General features: G+C 40.4%; 2 protein-coding genes and 1 long non-coding RNA gene across 4 annotated transcripts in view; 2 read left to right on the top strand and 1 right to left on the bottom strand.

Annotated features, from left to right (window-relative positions):
• Positions 1-12,607, bottom strand: part of LOC116714724 (uncharacterized) — a 25,002-nt gene extending 12,395 nt beyond the window's left edge. Inside the window, exon 1 of the long non-coding RNA XR_004338112.1 lies at positions 12,449-12,607. This is a non-coding gene — a long non-coding RNA (uncharacterized LOC116714724). The remainder of the gene's footprint in view (positions 1-12,448) is intronic.
• Positions 495-6,901, top strand: cenpu (centromere protein U). Its single transcript, XM_032555451.1, has 14 exons — positions 495-583; positions 1,729-1,777; positions 1,870-1,939; positions 2,057-2,261; positions 2,342-2,488; positions 3,633-3,705; positions 4,159-4,242; positions 4,322-4,394; positions 4,482-4,593; positions 4,684-4,762; positions 5,784-5,831; positions 5,947-6,008; positions 6,152-6,308; positions 6,722-6,901. The coding sequence occupies exons 1-14, from the start codon at positions 495-497 to the stop codon at positions 6,824-6,826; spliced, it is 1,353 nt and encodes a 450-aa protein (XP_032411342.1). The 3' UTR covers positions 6,827-6,901.
• Positions 7,075-13,069, top strand: casp3b (caspase 3, apoptosis-related cysteine peptidase b). Of its 2 annotated transcripts, none has more exons than XM_032555452.1 (7): positions 7,075-7,190; positions 8,830-8,904; positions 9,198-9,358; positions 10,066-10,194; positions 12,091-12,266; positions 12,411-12,525; positions 12,615-13,069. In XM_032555452.1, the coding sequence occupies exons 2-7, from the start codon at positions 8,834-8,836 to the stop codon at positions 12,845-12,847; spliced, it is 885 nt and encodes a 294-aa protein (XP_032411343.1). In that variant the 5' UTR covers positions 7,075-7,190; positions 8,830-8,833; the 3' UTR covers positions 12,848-13,069. The 2 variants fall into 2 exon arrangements, with proteins under 2 accessions (XP_032411343.1, XP_032411345.1); XM_032555454.1 differs by having other exon boundaries at positions 9,201-9,358.
• The last annotated feature ends 809 nt before the right edge of the window (positions 13,070-13,878 follow it).

The following is a 13,878-nucleotide window of genomic DNA, read 5'->3' on the forward strand; positions in this document are numbered from 1 at the left end:
CATATCTCATTCCATCAAAATTGACTTTGATTAGTTGCAGTTAAAATTTATTCTACTTCTGTTATAAAAAATATGAATAAAATCATGTTGACTTTTAAACTTCTGGTAGTTTTTAAGAATTGAGGGGGTAATTAAAAGATGTAATGTTTCCAGATTAGATCCAATAAAATTATGAAGAATTAGATTTTAAAAGATTTCAACAAAAATATCACCACACGCAATGGTTCTAGTGCATTGCTCTGAAATGGCGAAGAAAGGCAAGATGACCTCCCGCTTTCCGTAGGACTAGACCATTCCATATTCACATTTCGAGCGACAGACTCCTATATTTAAAGGAATTTCCTAAATCACTCCTGTTTTCAAAACATCTTTTAAGGCTTGACTGCACATTAGTTTTTAAAATATATGCTGCTTTATTTAAACCTTGAATTTCAAGAGTTTCCCTCTCTTCCCCACCTTTCAAATATTTCTCTCACCCCCTCGGTGTTTGCGGAATGGTTCCGTCCGGAACTCGAACTGTTTTGCGGGAAGCAGCTGTTTCAGGTCGAGCTAACGGTGTCAACAAAACACTGAGGAAAATGAGGTGAGGAAATTACACTAGCCCGTCTAAGCAGTTTGGTTTTTTTTGTTTTATGTCATAATATATCCACATTTTGTTGTTCGAAAGCTCAGTAATAAAAAATACTGTAGCAGTTAATGGAAAAATTTCTCTGTTTTCGCTCGTAACAGGTTTGAATGTCGTGACGTTCTGTTTTGTTACAGAACGTGACGACATTAAGGTTGGCATGTAATATGTAACTTAAGTGTTTCGAGTAGTTAAAGCTGAATTGGGTTATTCTACCCATTACGGAGTCACATTTATTTAGTAAGCTGAAATTTCGATATCTATTAGCACCGTTAGAGGGCGCTCTAAATCACAAGCGGTTAAAGAAAAGGCTGTCAGTCTCCAACCAGCTCCTTGGTCTGGAAGTTAGGATTCATAAAAAGTGAAAATATTTAGCTTTTAAATGTCTATTTATCATAACTAATATGGGTAACAAAATATTTCACAACAATGCTGCTCTAAAATGGCGTCATAGTAATCCAGTCCAGGTCACTTAAAATTAACCTAGAGATGATAAAATGCAGCTCAGATCCATATAAAGCAGAGAAACAGACATTTTTTCGGTTGATGACCTTTTAAAACTGAAAGCAGCTGCCTTTTCTATCATTTATTATTATTATTATTATTATTATTATTATTATTATTATTATTATTATTATTATTATTTTCACTTTTAAGGCATCATTGGAAACAATTTATTTTCCTCCAAAAATGTCTTAGATTTCATAGGCCTGTTTTAAAATTCCTTCATTTCTATTTGCATTTCATTGATTTTGCTGAAACTTTTCCAATAGGTTACAGTCCAACAGAAAATTAAGAAATTAGATGATAAACCTAAGCATGTCTTCAGTTATTTGCTGATTTTTTTTTTTTTTTTTAAATGGCTCTATGAAGATACTTTCAATTGGTGTTTGAAGTGAAAAATGATAACTCTGTTTTGCTACATTTAATGATTAGAAAAAATCAGATTCTTTGGTGTTTGACTTGGAAACGTGTCCATTTCATTGGCGCAACAAGTAAATATGAAGCACTCTGTAACCTTAAAAAGCACCATTAAGAAATAAATATATATCACGGCAGATTGTTTAAGCTGTAAAATAAAGGCCTGTCTCTGTTTCCATCAGAAAGGGCCGAGGGACCAAAGTGCCTCCGGGCCAGGTGCACAAGAACCAGGTGAGTTTGTCTCTAAACGCTGTCTTATCGACTCTGTGCTGGAAAAATCAGTAAGTCCTGAACTGTAAACCTGTCGTTTGTGTCCTAAATAGATGGAGCAGTCTACCAGTCTGTCTGCTGTGGACCAAGTCAGCTTCTTAAAAGGACTGGAGCAGAACGACAGTGAGTGTCTCCCCGTGTTACTGCACCAACAAATTCAACCCATTTTCCCAAATTCGTGTGTTAAATTAGTTTCGTTTACCTATTGAAAGCCAAACCTTTATTGGATCTGTTCCCTAGGCAACCCTCTTCACAGCACTGCCTTGGAGGAGCACTTGGATGTCCAGGAGGAGGGACAGTTGGACAAAAACCGAGGACAGAGAAGGAAGATTGCTCCTGTCAAAAAGCAGGGAGCTGCAGCGAAGAGAAAGGGCTCAGGAGGAGGCGAGGAAGAGGAGAGGAAGAAGAAGAGCAGGACAGATAGAGGAGGGAAGGGAAGAGCCAGGTAAGGTTCAGCGCTTTGTTCCTGTATTCCACATCATTTCGGCAACAGTTCAGATCCGATGCTTATCGGCCAACAATCAGGCAACAAAAGGGAGCAGCAGAAAGGCAACCGGACGAGACAGCGCAGAGGTCCAAAACGACCCGGTCCACGGCGACGATCAGCCGGCGACTGAGTGGGAAGAAGCCTGTCGGGATGAGGAAGGCCCCGGGAAGGACGGCTGCTGGAAGGTCAGCGCGCTAACGGAGAGACGCTGCTCAGAGTTCATCATGATAGCAGGAGGAAAAATGTAACAAAAACAAATTTGCTCCATTTTTAAAGAGGCAGTCAATACTTCAGACAACTGAAAAAAATATAATATTGGGTGAAAAGTTTTATTTATTTTTTTTTGTCACCCATTTTATAATGTAAATCGTATCATATAGATTCATAACAGGTGGATTGAAATATTTTAAAGGGGCATTATCGTGTAAAATTGACTTTTTTGAGCTTTACATCATGTTATAATGTTATTCCCTCATCAGGAACATAGCTGGAGTGTTGCCTTGATTCTTTCATCCATGTTTGAGAAATCCATTAATCTCCATGGCAACCATTCAGCTGTGCAAAACGGCTGGGTGGAGCTAGCTACGAAGCTTAGGGGCAGTTTTCAAGCTACCAAGCTTCAACCGTACAGAATAGCTCTCCCCTGTGACGCCCCCATTCAGCTCCTTCAGACTAGCCAGCAGCAAATAGCAAACACCTGGTGGAACTGAGCATCTGCTGGGCTTTTTATATGAGCTGCTTCTCAGTGCAACGCTGGTAAAAACATTGTTAAAGGGTTAATAGAGGAGCCATGTTGTGATGACTTCCTGAAGGCGGAGTTTCAGAAGAAGTATGAACTTCTTAAAGAGACAGAGGCCCAATGTCAAGGTTCTAAATCAGGAAGTCAAATTTCTGAAGTCATATATACATATATAGCATTTTTATAACTGCTGGTAACATAATTACCTGTGTATGCTAAAAAATGGCACTCTGTGCCTGGAAAACAAATAACACTGCCCCTTTAAGCTTTTATTTCTTATAATTTTGATGTTTATAGCTTACATGTAATAAGAACCCAAAATTGTGTGTCTCAGAAAATTTGAATATTACATAAGCTCAACTTAAAAAAAATACATCTGACATTTCTTTACACAGAAATGTCAGATTTCTCGGGGAAAAAAATGTCAATTTCTATTCTCTCAGTACTTGGATGTCCAACCAAATACTGAAGTAATGAATCTATGTAATATGAGTTTCACTCTCTGAAATGAATGATATAAAAAAAAATGTTTTCATGATATGGCAATTTTTTGTAGGTGTTTCTGCATTTTTTTTCTGATTCCCTTCCAGACCGGCACAGAGGCAGCAGCTGGAGGGCGAGGCGGCGAGCGAATCAGCTGATGAGAAGACTTCAGAGTCTGAGGTAAAGATTGTTAGAAGACGATATTGAACGTACAAACAAGGTTTCCCAGCAGAAAACTTGCTAAGCCCGGTGGTTGGGCCCATTCATCCAGTGGCTTGTTGTGTTTTTGAGTTAAATAAACCGTTTAAAGTTGACAGGAAATTTCAAAATATCACTTGATAATTGTATGTTATTGAAAGATTGGAAGATTAATACCTGAACAGCAACTATAAAGCTATAATGCTAGCATTTTAAAAAGACTTTTAAAAAATAAGCAATGCTGAGCCTGGTGGGGGGGCACAAATAAAGCCTGGTGGCCCGCCAGGCTTATGATGCACAGGGGGAAAACCCTGACAAACACAGAACCTCTCCAAATTTCTACAGAGGTTTTGTGTTGGTGCATTAAAAATGACAGAGTCTGGAGAAAAAATGCTGTTCACACAACTTTTTTTTTTTGTCTCTCTCTCTCTACAGGAGGAGTCTGACTCGGATGGAGCCCGGAAGAACCGCAGGAAGCTCCCTTCGTCCGACGAGGAAGACGATGAAGGCAGCGTTTGGGTATGAACCCATGTTCTGCCTGAAAGCAGCAGCATGACGTTCGTATGACCGTTTCCATTTTCTGTTTGTCATTTTCCAGACTCCGACTCCAATGATGACTAAACACCTGACTAAATGCCTCCATTTGGGAAGAAAGTCCTCATCAGATAAGAGTATATGTTGAAGATTTTCAAGTAAAAACAAAAATGTTTCCAAGCTCCAATGTGCTTGTATTGAGCTCTAGATGTGAATATTTGCAGCTAAAGATGCTAAAGCCGACGGCGGCGTTGGGCAGAAGAAGCGCGCCGGCCGGGGAGCATCCCAGTTAGAGGTGGTTCTGGATGCTGTGCTGGATTTCTGCCAGCAGTACGGGTAAAATCGCCCACATGGAGCATCCTGCAAACCAACTCTTTCACTTTGCGTCAAAAGCCACTTTCGCTTCTTTTGTGCGCTCGTTTCCAGGGAGACGGTGGAGTCGGCGGCAGTCAGAGAGTCCGTCGGTTGCTTCGCCAACAACGTGGAGGCTCAGCTAGAGGAACAGGTTCGCCCGGCGACACCGCTTCTCTGTTACACGCTCAAACACTTCGCCACGCAGTCTGAAAACGAATCAAGACTAAACCCGATGTCACAATTAATCGCATAAGTTAAAATGAGCTCATAATTTTCCACTGTGACGATTATTTTTTTTGTAGGGCAATTTTGTTTAGAGACATAATCGATTTTTTTCATGGTCTTGGTTGTGTGTGGTTCTTATTTATTGTTTTTGGTTGTTTCTCTTTTAATATTTTGGATATTTAAAATGTCTTTTAGTTGCAGATGGGAGTGCTCTACACAAAGTTAAAGTTTCTTAGTGTTTGAGCAGGCGAGTTTGCATTAGTCTGCCACTATCAGCAGATTAGTTGAAAATGGTGTCGAAACGACAATGTTATCACGTTGTAACATAAAGGCAACATTCATTCAGCAACGTATGTAATCGTGACATACCTTGGTGTACTTTCATTCTTATGCAGTTATCAAGATATTAGCTGAAAATGGTCTCAAAATTATAATTTTATCGTTTATCCCAATCATTTCTGGGACAATTTATCGTCCAGCAAAATTATTCGTGACAATGACTGCCACTTTCTATTGCTTATTCAAGGCGGTTCTAGTAGGAAGCCTAGCAACCCTCTCCATGGCAACACTAAAGTTTACTCTGGGTGACCAGAATGAGTATTTGTAATTTTTTTAAAATTACAAATAGTAATTTAGTGAACCGATATCAGTATCTGTTCACAACCGATATTTATTTTTATGTTATTGCTGTTTGTCTCTGGAGGTTATATGACAGTGATGCTGATGCAGCACAGGATTATGGGAAGTATAACTGAATCAGTGGAGACGTACACTCATGTTAGCTTGTCATAGTCAGAATTTAACATGTTCTTAGTTTTTTAAAAACACATCTGCAAAGCTGTACTCAGATGCTAAAATGAATCTAAATCTGCCCAATAAATCTGAAAACGTGACTTTGTTTTTTTTTAAATATCAGATGCATTCTTTGAGTTTCTTTTCTTCCTCAGATCTCATCTCTGAAGGACTTCAAGTCTTTGAAAAGAGAGAACATAAAGGTAACATTCATGCTTCTCCAGTGTGAAGTCCAGCAGCTCCGGCTAGTGGCTAGCATCTAGAGGCAGGCTCGCTGGTGACGAGCTGATCGGTTCTCTGCGGTTTCTGTTTGGGCAGGTGGGCTCTTTGATTCGAAGGAAGACCCAGAAACTGTTGGACGCCAAAAACGAGCTAATGAGGTGAGGAAAAATGAAAACAACTTGTGGCCCCTTTTCCACAAACTTGTAATAATCCGATGTTTTCCCCGTGTGTCATTTTTGAAGGGACGTTATGCACAGTGTTAGAGTTTGTGAATTCCTCTTGTCGGGGTTTGGTCATGCAGGGCGGAGAGGCAGCTGTGGCTCCTGGAGAAGGAGAAAGCGAAGCTCCAGCAGAGACTGGACGATCTCAGAAGAGGCCGGGCGTTCCTCCACGACGTCAGGGAGCTGACCGCGCGTTACCTGGCCCACCGACGCAAGCACCCCGCTGAGAAAGAGACGGTAGAAACACAGCTGGATGCTGATGATAGACGGCGAGATTTATAGATACTTTCTGAGAAAACGGTGACGGCCACATTTTTATCACCTGTGGTGAAGACGTCAGCTGTCAGCACAGTGTCGTATTCTCACTCTGAAATGTTTAGTATGCATCTATAATGCATCTTTTCTTTGTTTTCTTTTTCACCCTTGTCCTACTGAAACATTCAGTTTTGGATTATACTTCTGTAATAATAATTTTTTTAAAAATAGAGGGCGTTTTTACTCATTAAGGCCGGTTGCCAAAAAGTGGAGCATTCACTAGATTTTTATGTCCATCAGAAGGAACAATTTTATGTTTAGTTGCCATTTATCTCATAATGCATGTTCATATCTGAAGCATAAGTGACGGTGACATTTTATTTCTATTGTTGCAGTTTGGAGCATCCAGTTTACCGGCTCTGTTGTTGGAAACAAAGCTCATTCAAAGACCAGTTCATCCTCCCAGTGAAGTCCAGGCTAAGAAGATGGCTCAAAAATAACGAGATTTTCCTTAGCATTCGTGTATGTAACTGTAATGTAAGATAAACATATTCAATAAATGCGGCTTTTCAATATGTTTCTGTGGATTTAGTATTATTAATCATATTGGTTGTAATATAAGTATGTAGAGGTAAAATTACTTGAAACTACTCGGTTAAATCAAGGTTAACCACGAGCGCGTTCTCAGCCAACCAGCTTCCGGCTGCCGGTCCTTCGTTTTTACTGATCCGCCCACAACTGATGCAGCGTCTCTGATTGGCTGAAAGTGTCAGGTTTATACCCTCGAGGGATACAAAAACCCTACAATGTCTTGAAGTTCACACACATTTTGTTAAGCATTTCTACCACAGGTCTCTACAAAAGGTAGGTTCAAGGTGACTATAGTGAGTTTGTTGCTGCTGTTCACGGTAAAGACTTCTTGTAATATGTGACCGGGTCCTCGCGAGGAATTGACAATTACCTGTTAATTCCTTATTTGTTTTAGCTTGTACCAGTATGACGCCCAAATATAGTCATGTTAGTGATTCCCCATGTCTTGTACAATCGTTTACTGTAAACTGGGTCGGACGTGATTAGGCAGCTACAAAGTGATTCATACCTGTTGGATAACTTATTTTCATTTTCGTCTTTTACTTAAGCTGTTTATATAGAGCTGTAAATGGCTAGTGTTTAAATAGTACTTTGGTTTTGAGCCTTAATGAAATTCAGAGCAACACATTCGATATGCCAAGTCTGAGCCATTTGTTTCACCTAAACAAATGTGTGATAAAATTCTGCTTTGGGCCGGAATACAGCGGACAGCCCGACAGAGGAACTACACTGTTTCTGTAGCCTTGTGTCTGGTTTTAAAGCTTAATGTTCCTGAACTGAAATTTTGCAGCTGATCTGCGGATTACAGAAGGAAATTCCTTGTCACGTCAGTGAGTCAGGTTCATACAAAAACACCGAGTGACATAAAAAAAAAAAAAACAATTAGGTAGTTATCTTTTACAGATCACTCCGCATACCTGGCTGAGTGATCCATGTTCAACTCTGTACAGACACATTTGAACACGGTGTGACGCTGATCTAAGCAGGTTAAAGGCAAAAAGAGGCTCAAAAGCTGTCAGTTAACATCTTCCTGTTTGCTTCCCTACAAACACAAACTGTATTCTTTTTATATGATTGACAAACACAAAATAGGGCCTAATTGTGAAGCAGAATGAGAAAGATACAGTTTTCAAACACATTGTTGGCATGGAAAACATCTGAAAAGTGTGGCATGAGCTTGTATTCGGACCCCTCCCAAGTCGGTCTTTTGTAAAAGCACCTTTTTGCTGTAAGAACATTTACGTCTAAAGTTTTCTGGGGTATACTTCTAGTAGCGTCTTCTTCTCCTTTTTTTGTTTTTGTTTATTTCTCTCAAGTTTAAACTGGATGGAGAACTTCTGTGAACAGTATTTTTCAAGTCTTGTCTCTACTGGATCTAGATCTGAGCTTTGACCATTCTAACACAAGAGTATGTTGTTAGAGGTCTTAAAGTCCACGTGTGTCTAGCGGGAATCTTGAGGACTTGCTGGCTGCATTTACAATAGTGTAACACACAGATGGACTTTGACCTTTAGACATTAAACCGGTAGCTACTCTGGGGTTTTATTGAGGTGTTTCAAAGCGAAAGGGAATAAACACATAATGGATATTACTAATCTGTTTTAAATGTTCATTGTATTAGTTCATTAAATAATTAATGAAATATTATTTGCACCAGATTTATGTTAAACTTGTTTCCGCTATGTGTAATATAATGGTCCTTTACTTTGTGCTGCTCTGTCAGATGAAACCCAGTGAAGTTTGTCTGGAACATTCTGCTTCAAAAGCTACAAGAGGAATTTTCTCCGTTTCCAAGATAGTTCGACTCGAGTGATTTTGAAAGACGCTGCTTCTCAGCAGGAAATAAGACTATTGTCCCTTATCTTCTGCTCTGATTTCTGCTTTGCTGTTTTTTATCTGCTAATGTCTGTAGGAACATGGCAGAGAATGGCAAAGACAAAGGTCGGGCTGAAGTCACTGTGGACACCTCAAAATTCTCTCTCAAAAGGTAGTGACTGTTTCTTTGTTTGGTTTTTGTTGTTTTTTTTCCAGGCCTCTCTCCCCTTTATGAACGTAAACTGCTGCTAGTGGCTTGTCAAACAAGAAAGTTCCTCTTCCTTTCCACAGAAACCAAGTTTCGACTGAACCTGTTACATCCAGCTTCTGTTCACATGTTAAACTAGGTTGAAAGCCATTTCGACTTTTGTCATATCATTATTACTCAGTGTTTAGGTGATGAACAAGTACTTCTGGTTTGAGTGAAATAGCCTCAGGAGTCTCTGTGTGTTCCCATGTGTGCAGCAGCAGCAAAGCTCCACCAGCTGATGATGATGATGATGAGAAGGTGAAGAACAGCTCAGGGGGTCAAGGTACTCCCTCTGACCTTTACTGCTACCGAACGGACTACCCCTGCATGGGAATCTGCCTCATTATCAACAACAAGAACTTCCACAAAAACACTGGTAAGATTTCACATCAGCGTGCTATAGAACACGTTTGTCACTAAAAAGGATACTATTTCTTAAGTAATCAGATTTTACCTTAATTTTAATTTTTTATTTTGGTTGGATTAAATCCCAAAAACAAAAATATTGAGCTATGTTTATTTTTTTTATAACCCCTCCAGGGGGTCTTTTGTGGGCTCTAGTGTCCCTTATATGACAGTAGGCTGACAGGAAACGGGGGAAGACATGCGGCAAATATCGTCAGGTCCGGGAGTCAAACCAGGAAGACAAGGGGATCCGATTTACCAGTCCGATTCATTTAATGTATGAATCGAGCCAGAAATATGACTAAAGAACAACTTCTCTTTAAGATGTTCACTTTGAAAAAAATCTGCTTTCTTGGAAGAAGATGGAAAAAGTAGTTAAAGATGTGTTAAAAATCTAATCTTATTTTATATTCATAGATATTTACTCTTGCTTGGATTCATTAATTTTTTTTTTTTTTCATCCTTTGCTCTAACAAAAGAAGCCTTCAATCCATTAAAACGCGATGTGTGTGTGTGTGTGTGTGTGTGAACTCACCCTGTTGTGGTGTGTTTGGAAATTCTGCGATTTTTAAAATGTTAGATTTCATCGGTCAGGAAATCCAGGCCACAGATCTCACGCTGGTTTCATCGAGCTACCATCCAGATGCTAAGCGGATTTTCCTCTTTGTCTTCCTTCAGGAATGAACATCCGAAATGGAACCGATGTTGATGCTGCTAATGTTGCTAAGACATTCACTAAACTGGGTTACAAGGTCAGAGTGTTGAATGACCAGACCATGGATAACATGATGAAACAGATGGATACAGGTAACTACAGAACCCCAACTGATCAACTCGGATTCGTTTAAATCACTGAGACTCCGGCACCGTCCTCGTACCTCACAAGAGGAAGTGTTTTCATCGGGGTATACTCTTGTGGCTCAGACGTTTTGTGCTGTCTGACCAAAGTGTCCTACATGTTCAACTGAGTCTTACCTGGTCATTCTCAAATTTAGGTGATTCATTATCAGACCGTCTGTCCCAGAGGTTGCTAAACATTTAGAGTTTACGCTAATGATTGCTTTTTAAGATATATGAAAGTGCTTTGACATTGTTTAGTCCTCCTTGGACTCTGAGGTCTGTACTACAGCATCGTTTTACCACCTGTGGTGCCGAGTTTTGTCAACTCTGCCTCACAGGTTGGTGCTGAGTTGGTGGGAACATTTTGGATTGTGGCCTTGTTACAAAAACAGCCACAAAGAAGCTACTTCTCCCTACGGCAAACATGACAGACTAATGTTCTGGATGATTTACAAAACTGCTGCAATGTTGTTTATTCTGGTAAATCTCTCATCGATCAGTGTGTAGGGAGGGTTCTGAACAAGGAGCTGGATCAGAACAGCCCCCATGATCAGCTTCACCCACAATCCCTGGAGCACTTTGGTGAAGAACAGTGGATTTTCCAGCGTGATGAAGCACCGTGTCACAAGTTAAGAATGACAGCAGAGTGACTCAAAGAGCAGAACGCAGACATTCTTGACCTCCCAGATCTCAACCCCACTGGGAACCTGAGGTCAGGTTTTAAAAAGCGGGGGGGCAGTGGCATGCACAGACATGTTGGGGCGGTCAAGTGGGAAAAAAGAGAACCTTATGCACCACATGGAGCTGCTGGCTGACTTAGAAACATGATTTGTTTTACAAGCACAGCTTAAGTTATGGTAGAATGAAGAGCAACTAAACCTTCTAGAAGTTTGCAACAGATCTGCTTATGGTGTAGAGTCAATATTTACAGTGTTTATTAGTCAGTAATTCACTCTAACGTGGTGGATATCAACTTATGAATCAAATTCAGACTGATGGTTACCCATCCTGATCATGACTGATCATTTGCTTCAAAGTCTCCTAGAGACCTGCCTCTTTTTCCTCTGGACAAAAACAGTTTTCATTTCTGTTTTTGTTATTATTTACAATGTACAGTACCCACAGTATCGTTTCTGGATTTAAAAACTTTGAAATCCTTACCAGTGCCACACATTCTTGTAATTCTGTCCAACATAAATTTGATATCACTTCTCAGAGCTTGTAGGTATTCATCTAAGAATCTAAGGACAGTTTCTGTCATCTGTCACATTGACTACATGCACAAGAACACTGTAGAGGATTCTTCTTATGGTCATATTTTTCTGTTCTGTTGTTTCCAACATGTAAAGTACTGAACAAAATTAAACATCTGCATCAGACAACATATGGCTACTGATAATAGAAATTGGCGCTTGAAATTGATAATTGACGCTTAAAGAAATACAGTCTTAAACACACTGATAAGTGTTAAACTTCTGTCAGACGCTGTCAATAGTTCATGCTAATGCCATAACAACAACACTGATGCACTGACGAAGAACTAAAATGGCAGAACAAGAATAGTTTGCTATTAGTCTATTATTATGCTGTTAGTCTATTGACTAGCAGCATAACTCCACCTTACTGGTATAGCCAGGCCACCTCATCCTGCCAGCAACGCCAAAATGTGGCCCGTGCTACGATCAACGCTAACTATAGTCGGTGGTAGGAAGAAGCTCAAACTCTCATTTTACCAGACCTTCACACAGATGAATTTGTAACAATCAACAGAGGTGTGGCTTGCAAATTATATTATTAATATCATTTGGTTCACAAATATCCAGAAATGCCCTGGTGTAAGGGCTTGTGTCGCTCTGTGTGCAGTGGCGAAGGAGGACCACAGCCAGAACGCCTCGTTTGTGTGTGTGCTGCTCAGCCATGGAGACCAGGAGGTGATTTACGGCACGGATCGGTTCGAAAAGCTTGAAACGCTGATCGCATGCATTAAAGGACGTCGTTGCATGAGTCTGGTGGGGAAACCAAAGCTCTTCTTCATACAGGTCAGCTACAGTTCATTAGCTGAAAATGCCGGTTCATTCTAAGCTTTCTGGGTGTGATCGTTGGGTGTGTGGAGGGGGAATCGAGTGAATTGGTTTGTTTTTCATCTCCTTCTTTATGTCACCTCGTCGTTCTTCGCGTCCCAGGCGTGCAGAGGTTCAGAGTTTGACCATGGCGTAGAGACGGATGCTGCAGTAGACGAAACGTCTGCGAAGATTCCCGTGGAGGCAGACTTTATGTACGCGTACTCTACTGCTCCAGGTAACTTACTCTGGTTGGATTTCTCTTCAACTTTCATCTGGTTTGTTCTTACCTGAATCTCCTCTCTAACTCGTCGCTCCACCTGGCAGGCTTTTACTCCTGGAGAAACACCAGTAACGGCTCCTGGTTCATACAGTCACTGTGTGAAAATCTGGCTAAGTTCAGTGGACAGCTGGAGCTGATGCAGATCATGACGCGAGTCAACCACAAGGTGGCGTTCCACTTTGAATCTTCTTCCAACTTGCCTGGATTTAGTGGAAAAAAGCAAATCCCCTGCATTGTGTCAATGCTGACCAAAGACTTTTACTTCTCTACTAAATGAGTTCATAAAGTGTTCACCTTTGGGATTCAGAAAGTACTTTCAGAGCATTTATTATTTTATTTAGAGTAGAAACAGAATTAGACTATGTTCTTGTAAAGGAAACTGTTGTTTTCAGATTTCAGAAAAATCACATCAACAATGTATTTTTTTTTTTTATAAACTATTAGGCCTATTGTTCAGAGGCGGTTCACCATCAGGGATAAAACTAACACAGCAAAAGAACATCAGATTAACAGTGTGTGACGGTACGGGGCAGTTTTGCTTCTTCAGAACCAGGACAACTTCCAGAATTTGATAGAATCCTGAATTTATTTATTTTTTTACCCCTCCAGGGGGTCTTTTGTGGGCTCTAGTGTCCCTTATATGATAGTAGGCTGACAGGAAACGGGAAAGGAGAGGGTGGAAGACATGCAGCAAATGTCGTCGGGTCAGGGAGTCGAACCCGTGACGGCCGCGTCGAGGACTCAAGGCCTCCAAATACGGGTCGCGCTAACCACTACGCCACCACGGCACGCCGAATCCTGAATTTTTGCTCTCTACCAAAACATCCTAGGAGATTGTCTGACCATCAGTTCTTACGGACGCTATTATGTAGCAGGACAATGAGGAAAATGATGTTGTACGTTCAGGTCCTGGAGTTGGGGCGCAATAACTTTTTCCACATCTATCACACAGAGTTTGGTCATTGTAGTTTTTTTCCCCCTCTTAATAAATAAAAGAATTTGAATACCTGTATTTTGTTTTTACTCGGGTTATCTTTGTCATTAAAATGTGTTTGTTTTCTCCAAATTATTGTAGAATTGCTTTCACTTTGATTACTGAACACAAGAGGGAGACGGTTATGGGCTTTAGCAGCCCAGGCTTCCAGGATGAACTTGTTATGGTTTCCAATGAGGTTTATTACAGCCTGCCGCGACGTTCCAGGTCCTTAAAGACACATTCATCCTGCTTTGATTACAATTTCACTCTGACTTTTAGGATTAATGTTCTCTCTACTTCAGCTTTTTTTCTTTTTCAGACAGTATTATTAG

This window comes from Xiphophorus hellerii, chromosome 23 (assembly GCF_003331165.1).
Source record: "Xiphophorus hellerii strain 12219 chromosome 23, Xiphophorus_hellerii-4.1, whole genome shotgun sequence".
Classification (NCBI taxonomy): Eukaryota; Metazoa; Chordata; class Actinopteri; order Cyprinodontiformes; family Poeciliidae; genus Xiphophorus; species Xiphophorus hellerii.

Excerpts from the sequence above, each read along its gene's own strand:
- cenpu (XM_032555451.1), top strand. The coding sequence starts at position 495 with ATGGTTCCGTCCGGAACTCGAACTGTTTTGCGGGAAGCAGCTGTTTCA. Across the intron at positions 2,262-2,341 it reads GGAGGGAAGGGAAGAGCCAG|GCAACAAAAGGGAGCAGCAG; the intron begins GTAAGGTTCAGC and ends GCCAACAATCAG. Across the intron at positions 6,309-6,721 it reads ACCCCGCTGAGAAAGAGACG|TTTGGAGCATCCAGTTTACC; the intron begins GTAGAAACACAG and ends CTATTGTTGCAG.
- casp3b (XM_032555452.1), top strand. The coding sequence starts at position 8,834 with ATGGCAGAGAATGGCAAAGACAAAGGTCGGGCTGAAGTCACTGTGGAC. Across the intron at positions 10,195-12,090 it reads GATGAAACAGATGGATACAG|TGGCGAAGGAGGACCACAGC; the intron begins GTAACTACAGAA and ends CTCTGTGTGCAG. Across the intron at positions 12,267-12,410 it reads CAAAGCTCTTCTTCATACAG|GCGTGCAGAGGTTCAGAGTT; the intron begins GTCAGCTACAGT and ends TTCGCGTCCCAG.